A 12916-nucleotide genomic window follows, 5' to 3' on the forward strand; every position below is an offset into this window, starting at 1 on the left:
CAGTTGACTGCCCCTTGTCCATCTTGCATGCCCTTTCCTTTTTATATCTAACTACTCTCCTTTGCTGTGCTAAGAAGTGGTGAGAGTGGGAAATCCTTCTCCTGGCCCTTTAAGAGGCATGCAGCCTTGCACTCTGGCTTGACACCAGCTGTGGTTTGGCATTTCTGGCCCTCTTTCTGTTGAGATATGTTCCTTCTTTACCTAATTTGTTGATGATTATTATCACATCTATCACAATGATCATATGAATTTTATCATTTATTCTCAGAATGTAGTGGATCACATTGATTAATACTTAATCCTCTTTGAACTTGAGAGGCAACTCCCACCTGGTCATGTTGTGTAATTTATTCAACATCCTCTTGAATTTATCTTCTTAGTGTTTTTGATTTTTTTGCATTCATTTTATGAAATATATTGGCCTGTAATTTTCTTTTCTTGTAGATATCTGACGCGACATTGGTAAGAGGCTAATGCTGGCTTTACAAAATGTGTTTGTAACATTGTTTCTGCTTCACTTCTTTGTAAGAGTCTGAAAAACCCTTGACATTGAATTCAGTAAAGTTGGCAGATAGAAAAATAAAAAAAAATGAATTGTAAAAAAATGATTTGCATTTTCATAGTGTGATAAAAAATTTTGAAAAAAAATCCTGTTTATGGTCATGTGATAAAACCAAAATGCTTAGAAAAAAGAATTTAACCAGGGAGGCAAAAGATCCATGTACTGAAAGCTCTCTGATGCTGTAGAAGGAAATCACACAACATAAAAGTGAATGTTGTTGCCAAGTGTCCCAAATGACCTGCAGATCCCTATCAAAAACTAAGTAGCATTTTCACCGAAATGAAAAAAAGCCCTAAGAGTTATTTGAAGTCACAAAGAGCACAAATAGATCAAGAGTTTGTAAGAAGAAGGGAAGGCTAGAGACATCACACATCCTAATCCGTGTACTCAGAGCTACAGTCATCACACGACAGCATAGGTGTGCCGTAAAAGCAGACAAGCAGAACAATGGAACAAGGTGGAAAGCTCAGCAATAAACTTACATACATGTGATCAAGGCGCTGGATATACTCACTGTAGATTATGTCAAAAGTGGCTGGCTGCAAGTAAAAGACGGCTTTATTCCATACACACGAATAACTCACAGTGTACCATAGACTCCCATGACACCTGAAACTACAAAGCTGAGAAGTGAATGCAAGAAACCCTAGACACTAGCAATGGACTTTTAGTTATGGATACTAAAAACATATACAACAAAAGCAATCAAAACAAGTGAACACCCGTCAAACCAAAGTCCCTTAAAGGTAACAAAGAACAGAAGGAAAGGGCAGCCCAGAGAATGTGAGAACTTGTTTCAGAACATAGTTTCCCTTTTTCTAAGATCTCCACCACCCCGGCCCCCATGTGTATGTGTGCACGTTAGCACAGGTGCCCCTGGAGGCTAGAAGCAGTCATCAATCTCCTGGAACTGGAGTTACATGTTGTTGTGAGCTGCCCTACGTGGGTGATGGGAACTGAGCAGCAGTCCTCTGGAAGAACCAGCCCCATGAATCACATTTCTGTAAGGGCTTCACATCTAACCCATAAAGGGCTTGAAGAACTTGAAATCCCCAAACCAAAACCAGCGAGCGAAGGACCTGATAGCTATTTTCTCAGAGAAGACAGAGCTATCAAACAGGCGTCCAAGGCAGTGTTCTACATCACTGTATTACTTGTTCTCATTAGAATGACTGTTATCTAAACCACAGGGGGATGTGAGGACACAGAGAAAGGGGAACACTCATGTACTGTTGACAGGAAAGTGAATTGGTACAGACAACCATGGAAAGCAATATAGAAGTTCCTCAGAAAACAAGGTTACATATGCAGTAACCCTCCTGTTAGACATAATAAACAGGACATAAAATCAGCCCTTCCTTTTTGAGTGGTGCTGGAGCTCCAACCCAGAGCATTACACAGGTTAGCGGATGCTTTAAGCCACATTGCCATCCTCGAACTCACTACCTATAAGGCATCTGTACCACCGTTCTCACTGACGGAGCTGGGTAGGAACAACCCAGTAACGTCACTGCTGGAGAGAGAAGTAAAATGTGGGCTATATTCCCAGTGGACCAGTATTTGTTCACACAGAGAGATCTTGATATCTGGGAAAACGTGCATGAACCAGGAGGGCCTTCTGCTAAAGGAATAAGCTAGGAACCAAAGGGTTAAAGTTCCCATGGTCTCCTGTATATATAACTTTTCAGAAAGTAGAATTCCTGTTAGTACACAGGAGAATTGTCGTTTCCAGAGCTGGAGGGTTTGGTAGGATGGGAGATGGCATGATGTTGATCAAAGGGTGCAGATCTTCGGTTATAAGGTGCACAGGATTTGGGGATTAATGATCAATGATGAGTAACTATGGATGAGTTAATTTATTTGATTCTGGTAATCATCACACACTGGTGTAGGATGTGTTGCTTTCATTGGTTGAATAAAGAGACTGCCTTGGCCTTTTGATAGGGCAGAAACTTAGGTGGGTGGAGTAGACAGAACAGAATGATGGGAAGAAGAGAAGTGTGGCAGATGCCATGAATCTCCAGCCTGAGACCCATGTAGGTAAGATTCTTTCCTGGCAAGCCACGACCTTGTGGTGACATACAGATTATTAGAAATGGGTTGAATCAAGATGTGAGAGTTAGCCTATAAGAGGCTGGAGCTAATGGCCAGGCAGTAATTTAATTAATACAATTTCTGTGTGGTTATTTTGGGGGTTAAGCTAGCTGGGTGGCAGGATGCAACAAAGGACCCGCACTTCTTACAACAACACACTGTTCACACATGGCAAACTGACATGTTTACCCTGTTGCCATTTATTACAGTCCTTATTTAAAAACACAAAAGTAATCTATGGGCCCCACATCTCTGCAGCTCAGAAACTGTGGAAAACAATTATCATCCCAAGGGGGAGAATTGTAACATCTACTTGGAGATGTTTTTCTATGTAAATATTGCTGTTTCAACAAGAAAACAGGTCAGTCTTTCTTGACTCACCAATGCCTCAACCCCAGCTCAGTTCTGTTAATTCAGCTAATTGGCTGAATTAACCCCTGCAATTCAGCTACCCTGTGAACCATCCTATAGAACGGAGATTCCTCTACTTCTGGTGTTCAATTCCAGGATCTACTATGCTACTTATTTTCTGTTCTATGAACATAAAACACAGTTTTATTGGCAGACTTCTATGTGTGTGTGTGTACAGATGGCGGGATATGGGGAATAGTGAGTTCACAGGTGAAATGAGCATCCCGGAATAATCACACATGGACTGTGAGACAAGGCTGGGTCCTGTCACTGTAGCTGACTTTCACTACATGACAAATTGTGACTCACCATTCAGCTAGTTGCTGCAGTGGCCTAAACGGATGCTATCCATGCAGCATGAAGTGTTTAAGTTCTAGTGTTCATAGCCATGAATAACATCGAACAACACCTGGCTGCCACTGGAGCCTGCAACCAAAGAGATTGTCTGTTACAGTATCTAGCCTTTCCTGGAACAAAGGACTGGCTCAAAGTTTCTCCTGAAGTCACTAAATCTTTTTGCATCTTTGGGCAATTTTTTTTTATGCCTGCCTCTTTGGAGAAACTGAGGCTAAGAGAAATTATATGACAAGTCTAAGGCCACAAAACAACGGAGAAAAGCACACATTGAGAGTCACATCAGGACAGGTGCCCACAAGGCATCGGCTCTTACCAATTCTATTACATTTGGTAGCCAACTCCAAAACTGCATTTTCCAGAGTACGTGGAGGTCCAAATGAATTCTTTAAACGCACTTATGCCATGGTCCCAGAGCCGCGTTTGCGTGAGTGTGCTCATCTGTGTTCCGCTTTGCCACCCACACGTGGAGGAAGAAAGCATGCCACAAATACAATGCATCCTTTGTTTTCCAGCTTCCATTGTGATTGAGAAGTGGTGGTGCCACATGGATCCTTGCTTGGAAGGAGAGGACTGCCGAGTCCTTCCGGACTCCTCCGGTTGGTCCTGTAGCAGTGGCAATAAAGTCAAAACCACTAAGGCAAGTACGAACAAAAGGTAACTGTAATTTACAGCTGCAGGAGCTGCTAACTCAGGGGGTTCCTGCTGTGCCTGGATCTTGCCAGCAAGAGAACAACGTTGTTTTGTGTTGATAAACCTGCCAGGGCTGTGCTACACTGTGGGCTTTTGCCTTTCAGAAAAGTCCATTCGCCAGGGTCGCTGCTGCTTGTCGGGGCAGTGATTTGGTGGGTGAGCTCTTACTTTCAGCAGGGCCCCTAAATTCCCGTCTGCTCCTTCAGGAGCTCAATTTAAAGTAAAGGTTTCCGAGTTGACAGAGCAGTGTATCAAAGCGACATGGCAAGAATCCACGGCCAGATGATTTACTCAGGTAGGAAAACGTGCTGCCACTGAGACTGGAGAAGGGCCAGGTGAGATTCTTACTCACGTCTCCCTGGTGGTTCCCCATTCTGAATTCCTTATGCCTGAAGGAAAACACAAGTGCTTCAGTTCTTCAGCAAGAAAGCAAACTTCTTCGTCTTGTTGTGTCCACTCAATTACTTGGATTTTAGAAATTTTTACTGCCAAATCCTTTCATGATTGCTTTCCTGGCTCCCGTCTAGTCCACCATCACATCCAGTGACTAACGACTTCCTTCCTGTATGGGCTCCATTCATTGACTACAGCAAACAGTATTTGTGAGATGTCAGCCCTCTAACCAGGCCATCCAAAATCCTCTGAGCAGCTTCAGTCTCCCCATTGGCCCTTCAGAGACAATCCTGCAAGACAGCCGTCCTTCTTTCTGCCCCAAGCCTCCTTGCCTTCTGTTGGTCTCTGCCATGATGCCTTTGAGGTAGTCCTTCCTTCTCATATGATGCCATGTCTTCCCTTCCTTTCTAGTCAACTATTCTTCTTCTTCAGGGAATCCATCCTTGGTTGCTTCTGAGTTTGGTGTCTGAGTTTCCACTAGGGTTACATTTTACATGGGTAGCTGTATTCCTTTGTTCCCTACATCACTTCCTATCTAGTATGGGAGCTGTGAAGTCAGGTCCTTGTCTGTGTTTGCCAGATCCAGCTGATGTCACCACAGCTATTTCCTGAATACCAGTTAACGACAAGTCTTTCTGAGGTTACTGGGGTTAGATGGGTTGCAATGATGTCCATTCAAACTTGTCTCCCATTAGAACATAACTTGTACTTACTAGTAATGTTGTGATTGCAGTAACATATGTGTTGACAGGACCTGTGTGGATTTTACCAGTCACAGACTAAAATATTAAAAGGTAATTACATCTCAACTAAACCTGTACAGCTTTCTTTTTTTGCCATTATTCCCTAAATAACATAGTATAAAAACCATTTCTGGCTGGAGAGATGTCTTGGCAGTTAAGAGCACCTTCTGCGTTTGGAGAGGACTTGGGTCCAGTTCCCAGCACCTACATGGCAGCTCACAACCATTTGTAACTCCATTTCCAGGAGATTGAGTGCTTCTTCAGGCTGTTATGGATACTGCACCCATGTGATGCTTAGACATACATGCAGACAAATAAAAAAAGCCACACACACACACATACACACACACACACACACACATATATTTCATTTTGCATTGTGTTGTAGTTGTTATAAGCAATCTAGAAATTATTTAAAACATCAAAAATTCTGTATACACTACATGTAAGTGACATACCATTCTAAGTAGGTTTTCTGCATGTACAGATTTTGGTATCTCTGGGTGCTCTTTGAGGCAATCCTCCATAGACTCCAAGTCACAACTCTCTTTTTACATCCATGTTGGAGGAAATCCATGGAGGTATTTGGTGAAGCAGCAAGGAGGTTAACTGTCCCACTGCCCAACTAATCCCCCTAGGCCACACCCAGTAAACTTCCAGCCACCTAAGGCCTTTGCACTTTCTAAGCAACTTCTGTTTCCTGCCTCCGACTCCTTTAAGCTGTTCCCATAAGTACTCTCTAAATAAAAAGTATTGAAGTCTCATATGAGGTTAAAAAATAATCTTCCATCTATCAGTGATTAAAATAAACTTTCATTGCGTTTCTTGTAGACTAAGAAATAACATTTTAGAAGATTAAATTTGTATTGATTTTTAGATATAAATGTAAAACAAGATTGAATGGAAGCCAAGTGAATTCTGGAAAAAGAATGCGTGTAAGTAGTTCACTTGGTAGAGTGGCTCTCTTTATGTGCAGTCAGTGAGAGCATTAGCAGGAAGTAAACCTTTAGGGGCATTTTGCCTCTGTGTGTTGGGAATATGAGTTTTCTCTAGCTAAATTCTCAATGGTAGTGACATTTCATTTATCTCCTGGAAAGATGTAGAAACATAATACAGTTCCCCAAGCCACTGTAATACTTGGGCTGCCTTTTTTTCCCAGTGATATGCCATTTGAGAATAATCTGGAAGGTATAAAACTTTGTTTCCTTTATTAATCCAAGTCAGCATGCCTTGAACTTCTTAAAACACTTTATGTCTGTTATGGCTTGCATGCGCACAGAAGTTCATTTGGGGAGCTCAGACTGCCTCCCATGCTGAACTTGGCATTCTGGAAACTGTATCTCTTGCTTGCAATGGTACTGACCTTATATCTCTGGAGGGACAGCCATCCTGTGATGGCTAAGCAGTTGCCTCCCTGGAAGGGGTATTAAATAAACATCAGAACAGTTTCCATTTTCCTTAAAGAATCTGTGCACAGCAGCATGGGAACACAGAGCTCAGAGTGTCAGGTCTTGAGTAGTAAACCACCTATGCTAGGATTCTACTTCCCATTTAAATGCAAATACAGAAAGAGTAAGCAGTTGGTTTGAGATACTAATGGGCTCTGTCTCAGAGATGAAAGTAAGAGAGGCAGACATGTCCTTGTTCTTACTTAGTCATCAGCCACAGATAGAAAAGACTGACTTCCTCTTCATTCTCCCTAGGTGGTTTCCAGCTTCCCCTGAGAAGGCTCAGGAACTACTTCCTTTAGGAAAAGAAGTCTTGCTGTTCTCATGCCTCAAGGCTCCTTTTCCTCTCTTCAGAGTTTTTGATTGGCACTTCCCTCTTTCAAACTGTCAATGCTAAAGTTTCTTCCAAGGACTCAGTAACTTTGTAGCATCAACAGCAAGGGTGTGTCAGGGCATTTGAGTAATTTGTCAGTAGATGAAGATAACTTTGATCTTGAGAAAGTCTGAGGTATTTAAGCTTCTTATTTTGAAACTGTGAATAAGGAACAGCTTTACTGGTTGCTTTCTTGCCCTTTGAGGACACTGGACAATAAGTGAGGATATGCTTGGGTTGTCAGATGTTGAGGTGGAGATGCTACAGGCATCTGTGAGTCAACACCATGGACAGTGGTAGGCATCCTACAAAGGATGGTGTATTCCCCACAGTCAACGGTGCATAGGCCCTGGGCCCTGTCCTAGAGAATGATACATTTTCTCAGGAGCTTTCTGTAACCTCCCTACTCGATTCTTGAAATTCACTTTGTTATTTCTCTACCTCAAAGAACTTGATATTGAATTAAGGGACCTACACATTCTTGGCAACTTCAACTGAGTTACATCCCTAGCCTTACCTCTACTTAAAAAATTTTGAGATAAACTCTCATGTCTTGAATGTCCAATCTTCTCAGCTTTCCAGTGGCTGGAATGACAAGCCTGCACTAGTAGGTATGGATGTTATTCAATTTTTTTTCAAATTTTCTATTAAGTGTCTAAAAGTTTCCAGGGTTTCATTGGAAATGCAAAGAGGAATGAGTCAGGAAGAAAAGTGTCTCATGGATATTTGTTTAAACCCCAAGAGACTTCAGTCTTTATGATGATCATGCCAGTAGCCTATGAAACTACATTGGTAGGATCAGGAATAAAAATAAAATTTTAATCCTCTGAAATATGCAGAAATTTATAAAATAACAGAAATGGCAGTGCTGGCTTCAGAAGCTTCCTTTATATTAGTGTTTCCCATGTTTGAGTCCTTGCCCAGTACCTTCCTTAAGTGACACCTTAGTTGTGGCCTTTCTCTATCTCTTGGGTACCACCATGGGTCACTGCCATAATAATTTAATTGTTTCATGACTGTAGAATTATTCACCAAGGGACTTGTTAAAACTGCAGTCTTAGGCCTCACTTCTAGCCTACTTGGCATATTAAGCCTAGCGCTGGACTTAGAACAGACTTTGATGTTGGTTTGCTGTGAGGATGGGAACCATCTTAGAGTGAAATGACAGGAACAAAATATTCCCAGCAAATGGGACCAGAAAGCAAGCAGGAGTTTTCACTCTAATATCAGAAAACCAGGGTTGAAACTAAAATTTATCCAAAGAGATAACGAAGGATGCTTCATTCTAATCAAGGGAAAAATTAACCCCGAAGACATTACAATCCCAAACATAAATGTACTAAACTCTAGCACACCCCGTTTCATAAAAAGCATACTACTAGACTTCAAGATATAATCTAAGCACAATTCAATAATTGTTGGTGATTTCAATATCTCCTCTCCCAAGAGATATGACATTTGGACAAAAATAAACAGAGATATTAGAATTAAGTGACATTAAACATCAAATAGACTTAGGAGATATCTATAGAATATTCCACCCAAACACCAAAGAATATACATTCTACTAATCACCAAAGGAAGTTTCTCCAAAACAGACCACATGGAAGGTGCTAAAAGCCAAAATCTCTGAATGTCTCCTGCTACATAATGACCCCTAACATTCAAGGAATAATGCATCCATGAAATGTCAACAATGCGATTGCTTGAACAAGAATAGCATAATGACAATCCCAGTTGACATTCCAATGTGGACAGGGGAATTCCATATGATCTGACTTCCAGACTACAGGTGGTCAATGGCTGCTGAGAGAGAAGAATTAGTTTCCTGTAGAGATAAGCACTCACATACACTGTCCAATCCTGGACATATGTACTTAAGATCAATGGACTTGGATTGTAGATGTGTGTGTGTGTGTGTGTGTGTGTGTGTGTGTGTGTGTGTGTATTTATGCATGTTTATATACACGTAACAATACTAAAGAGACCATGAATTATGGGGTTGGAAGGAGTTTTAAGGAGAAAATTCAGACATAGTGCTCAAGTAGAAAGGTCTCAATTATAGAACAACAGCAAAAAGAAAACCATTGCCCTAGGGCTGCAGAGATGGCTCAGTAGTCAAGAACACTTGTTGCTTGTGCAGATGATCTGGTTTGGTTCCCATCACCCATACATGAAGGTTCATAACATCTATTAACTTCAGTTTTAGCGAATCTAGTGCCCTCTCCTGGCCTCTGGGCACACCAGGGAGTCACACAGTATATATACACACACACACACACAAACATGTAGGCACAGGCTAGAGACATTTGGAAGAGGGAACCTCAACTGAGAAAATAACAGATTTTTATGCGGGCAAGTCTGTAGTGCATTTACTTGATTAATGATGATGGGCCTAGACCATGAGAAACAAGCCAGTAAGCAATGCTCCTGCAAGATTTCTGTTTCAGCTTCTCCCCTGCTTGAGTTCTTGTCCAGGCTTCCCTCAGTGATGGACTGTTACTTAGGAGCATAAGATAAAGGAAACCCTTTCCTCCCCAAGTTGCTTTTAGTCATGGTGTTTTATCACAGTAATAGAAACTATAAAGCACCTCCTAAGGGGCTAGCTACCTGAAGACTGAGGAGGTGTCTCTCTAGTCTTGAAGTCTTATATCCCTTTACCCCTATAATTAAGGCTTCAGATGTGTCGGGTTTGGGGGCTGATACATGGAATGAAGCCAGTATTAGCATGTTAGTAACTTCACATCCATTGAAATTCAAAGTCAGTAATAAAAATATAATAGTGATTTAAAAAGAAAATAAATCAGAATATATCTGATTTTAATTGAGTCACCTCAAGTAAGAAACTTTAGAAGATTACCTTCTAGGTCAGGTTGATATTTGCCTGTGCATGCCTTTAGCTTGCAAAGAGAAGGCAGGGTACATCCAGAAGTGCCAACAACTGTGACCCAAAGCCAGCCCCTTGATTGTTCTTATATTACACATGCATTAAGAGTGGATTTTTAGTCTGGGTGTGGTGTTGTCCTGTGGCTTTAATCCCATCACTTCCGGAGTGCTATGTGATAAGCATTGGGCAATGCAGTTCACATATTTTCTTCAGGCACCTTTAGCTTCACCTCCATCCAGGTGTGAAGTCCTCACCCATTTGCTCACGCCAAAGACCTTGGGATTCTCTTGATTTTCCTTATCACACCCTTATCCTTCCTTCATCTTAAATTCTTGTGTTTTCCTTCTCACTGCTTGGATCAAAGTGACCCCTGTAAGTTCATAGTCTGACCATGCTTTTCTTTGCCTCATCAAAGAAAGGCTAGGGTGCTTGAATGACTTGTGCTGTCTAGCGTTTCCCTCTTTCTGGAAAGTTCTTTCTTCTGATGGGCCTCCACTTTCGTCAAGTGCCATCTGTGTTTCCCCTTTGCTGACAATCCTTCACACTCCTGTCCCTGCACCTCTTTTCTCGAGTATCCTGTTTTCCCTTTCCTCTTTGCACACCACCCTTCACTTGTGTTCCTGGGTTTGTCGGGCCTCCTCCCCAGGATCCACCCCTTGATTCAGTCACTTGTGACCCAAATCCAGTCCTTTCCTTGCTTCTTATATTACTTTAATTATGAATTAAGAATGGGTTTCAGTAACCTACATGTGGTGGTACATGACTTTAATCGCAGCATTCAATATGCAGAGGCAGGAGGATGGTAAGGCCAACCTGTCTTTATATAGGGAGTTTGAAGTCAGCCAGGGTTACATAGTGAAATGCTGGTTTTTTTTTTTTTTTAAGAGTATCAAAAGACTATTTTATAACAGGAGAATTGGGAATTACGTGAAATTCCCATTCAGTATCCATCGATACTCTGATGGAATTAATCAATGCCTGTGAGTTTACCTGTAGACTCTGACTGTAACTGTGAGTTACATTTGAATGTAGCCAATGTCCAGCACACAGAGCTCAAAGTCTGACCCAGACTTAATTCTTTGCAGAGAAAGCTTTCCAGTTCCGTATTAAGAATATAAGGTCTGTTAGGTCCAGGCATGATGACTGTGTTACCAAATAACCCACCCTCTTCTGAAAATATTTGCACAGTATAAATGTGTTAAAATGTTATGTGACTTTCCCCCGAGCTGGTATGTTGACTGTGTAACTTACAAACTTTTTTAAAGGTCTTAAATAATGAGTCCATGTGTTTAAAAATGAAGAACACAATAATGCTTCTTAATGGTTATATGTTTCCATTAAACTGATCATTACTGTCAAACAATTTTTTAAAAACAGGTTAACTGCATTTAAAAATGTAACAAAGGTTAAATTTTGATTCTGACAAGCAGTGATTTTAATCAGCATTCATTTGAAAAGCTATTCACTGCCATTAACAAAGCATGCTTAATTAACATGCAGGAATTCGTGGGCAGTGGCTCATGGCATTTTATAACCTCGGAAAATAAAAAAAGCGAGGGTACATACTTCCCCATCATAGAAGCCTTCTTCCATGCTTTCTTTGCATACTGAAAGTGAGAGCCGGGAAGTCGGACTGGCTGGATGTAAAGAGTCAGTTGGGTTCAGGTCGGTTACAGACACAGGTTCCAAGAGATTAACTGGCCTCTCTGGTTCTCTGGCAGCAAGGATTCTCTTTGGTGGTGTAAGGTCAAATGCTCACCTAGTTTCCATTTGTTTTAGGTGACTCGGTAGCAGACACGGAGTGTTTTGACCCTGAGGGGCATCAGGACCCAGAGCTGTTCTGTGTGGATTGCCAGTCTAGTGAGAACTCACCTCGGATCTCAGACCTCCACAACTACAATCCATGCATCGTGAAAAGTGGCATTTACCCGGCTGCCCCTGCTCTCTCTGCTCTACGATCTTATCACACAGAACCATAACTACTGATGGCCACTCAACTGACATGTTCTGATCCCAAAAGGAGAACAACACGAGAAATGCTGGAGGGGAACATCGGAGGTGATTGGAGGTGTCAGCGCTGAGCAGCACTCGGGAACCTGCCTCTTAGCTTTCTGCCTTTCCCAAGGAACAGGAACTACAATGGGACCCTGCCTGCTCTTCTTTCAAATGTGTTCTTTAGCCATTATAGGGAAGATGTGAAGAAAGTCTAAACAACTGAAGATTTGGCTAACATATACGTGTTCTAGATTAAAAAACTCAAATTATCTCGTGAAGAAAATTTATTTTATGAACCTTGGAGAATGGAAGGACTTGTTGAGTTATTTGTGAGCATTTGTATTTTTTACTTTTGGTAATTTAACATGTTTACCTTTTTAGTTCCATTCTTAGTAGCAGAGACACAGCAGAAGCATCTTAACCTCAGTGCACCGTTGGCTGAGTTAGAAGGGAAACAAACTAACACCAGAGTTTTATAAACAAAGCTTTATCATGACATTCACAAAGGAACATAAACATGGGGTTTTTATGACTTGGGTATAATCAAATAGGAAAACCATTTAAAATATAGGACAATTTCTGTTTAGGGTAAGGGTAATTTCTTAGATCCACTTTATGCCAACTCTATGGAAATATTTTTGTTTATCTCCTAGGCGTCTTTAAAGGCTAAATATTTACATTACAGGTGATGCTAGCCTAACACGAGTCTTTCTATACTCATTTGCCAGCTTTCTTACTTCTTTAAATGTAAATAAAATCTCAACCATCTTTCCTCTTCTTTCAATAATTTTGTAGATGCTATCATACGAAATGTAAGAAACAGAGAAATCGGCACAAGTTTGGACAGCAATGTTATTTATGTACGTGCTTCTGTAATGTGGGACTGATTGTATATATTGAGAAATGTTAAAAAGATACTTGCTGTGCTGTCTGTCTCTGTCCTTTCACAATTACAAGGAGAAA

General features: G+C 41.2%; 1 protein-coding gene across 1 annotated transcript in view; it reads left to right on the top strand.

Moving 5' to 3' along the window:
• The window catches only part of Tafa4 (TAFA chemokine like family member 4), a 153805-nt gene extending 141868 nt beyond the window's left edge, over positions 1–11937 (top strand). The window contains exons 3-4 of the mRNA XM_038319287.1: positions 3937–4065; positions 11738–11937. Of these exons, the coding sequence (XP_038175215.1) occupies positions 3937–4065; positions 11738–11937 (329 nt within the window). The remainder of the gene's footprint in view (positions 1–3936; positions 4066–11737) is intronic.
• Positions 11938–12916: the final 979 nt, after the last annotated feature.

The sequence above is a fragment of the Arvicola amphibius genome, chromosome 2 (genome assembly GCF_903992535.2).
Source record: "Arvicola amphibius chromosome 2, mArvAmp1.2, whole genome shotgun sequence".
NCBI lineage: Eukaryota > Metazoa > Chordata > Mammalia > Rodentia > Cricetidae > Arvicola > Arvicola amphibius.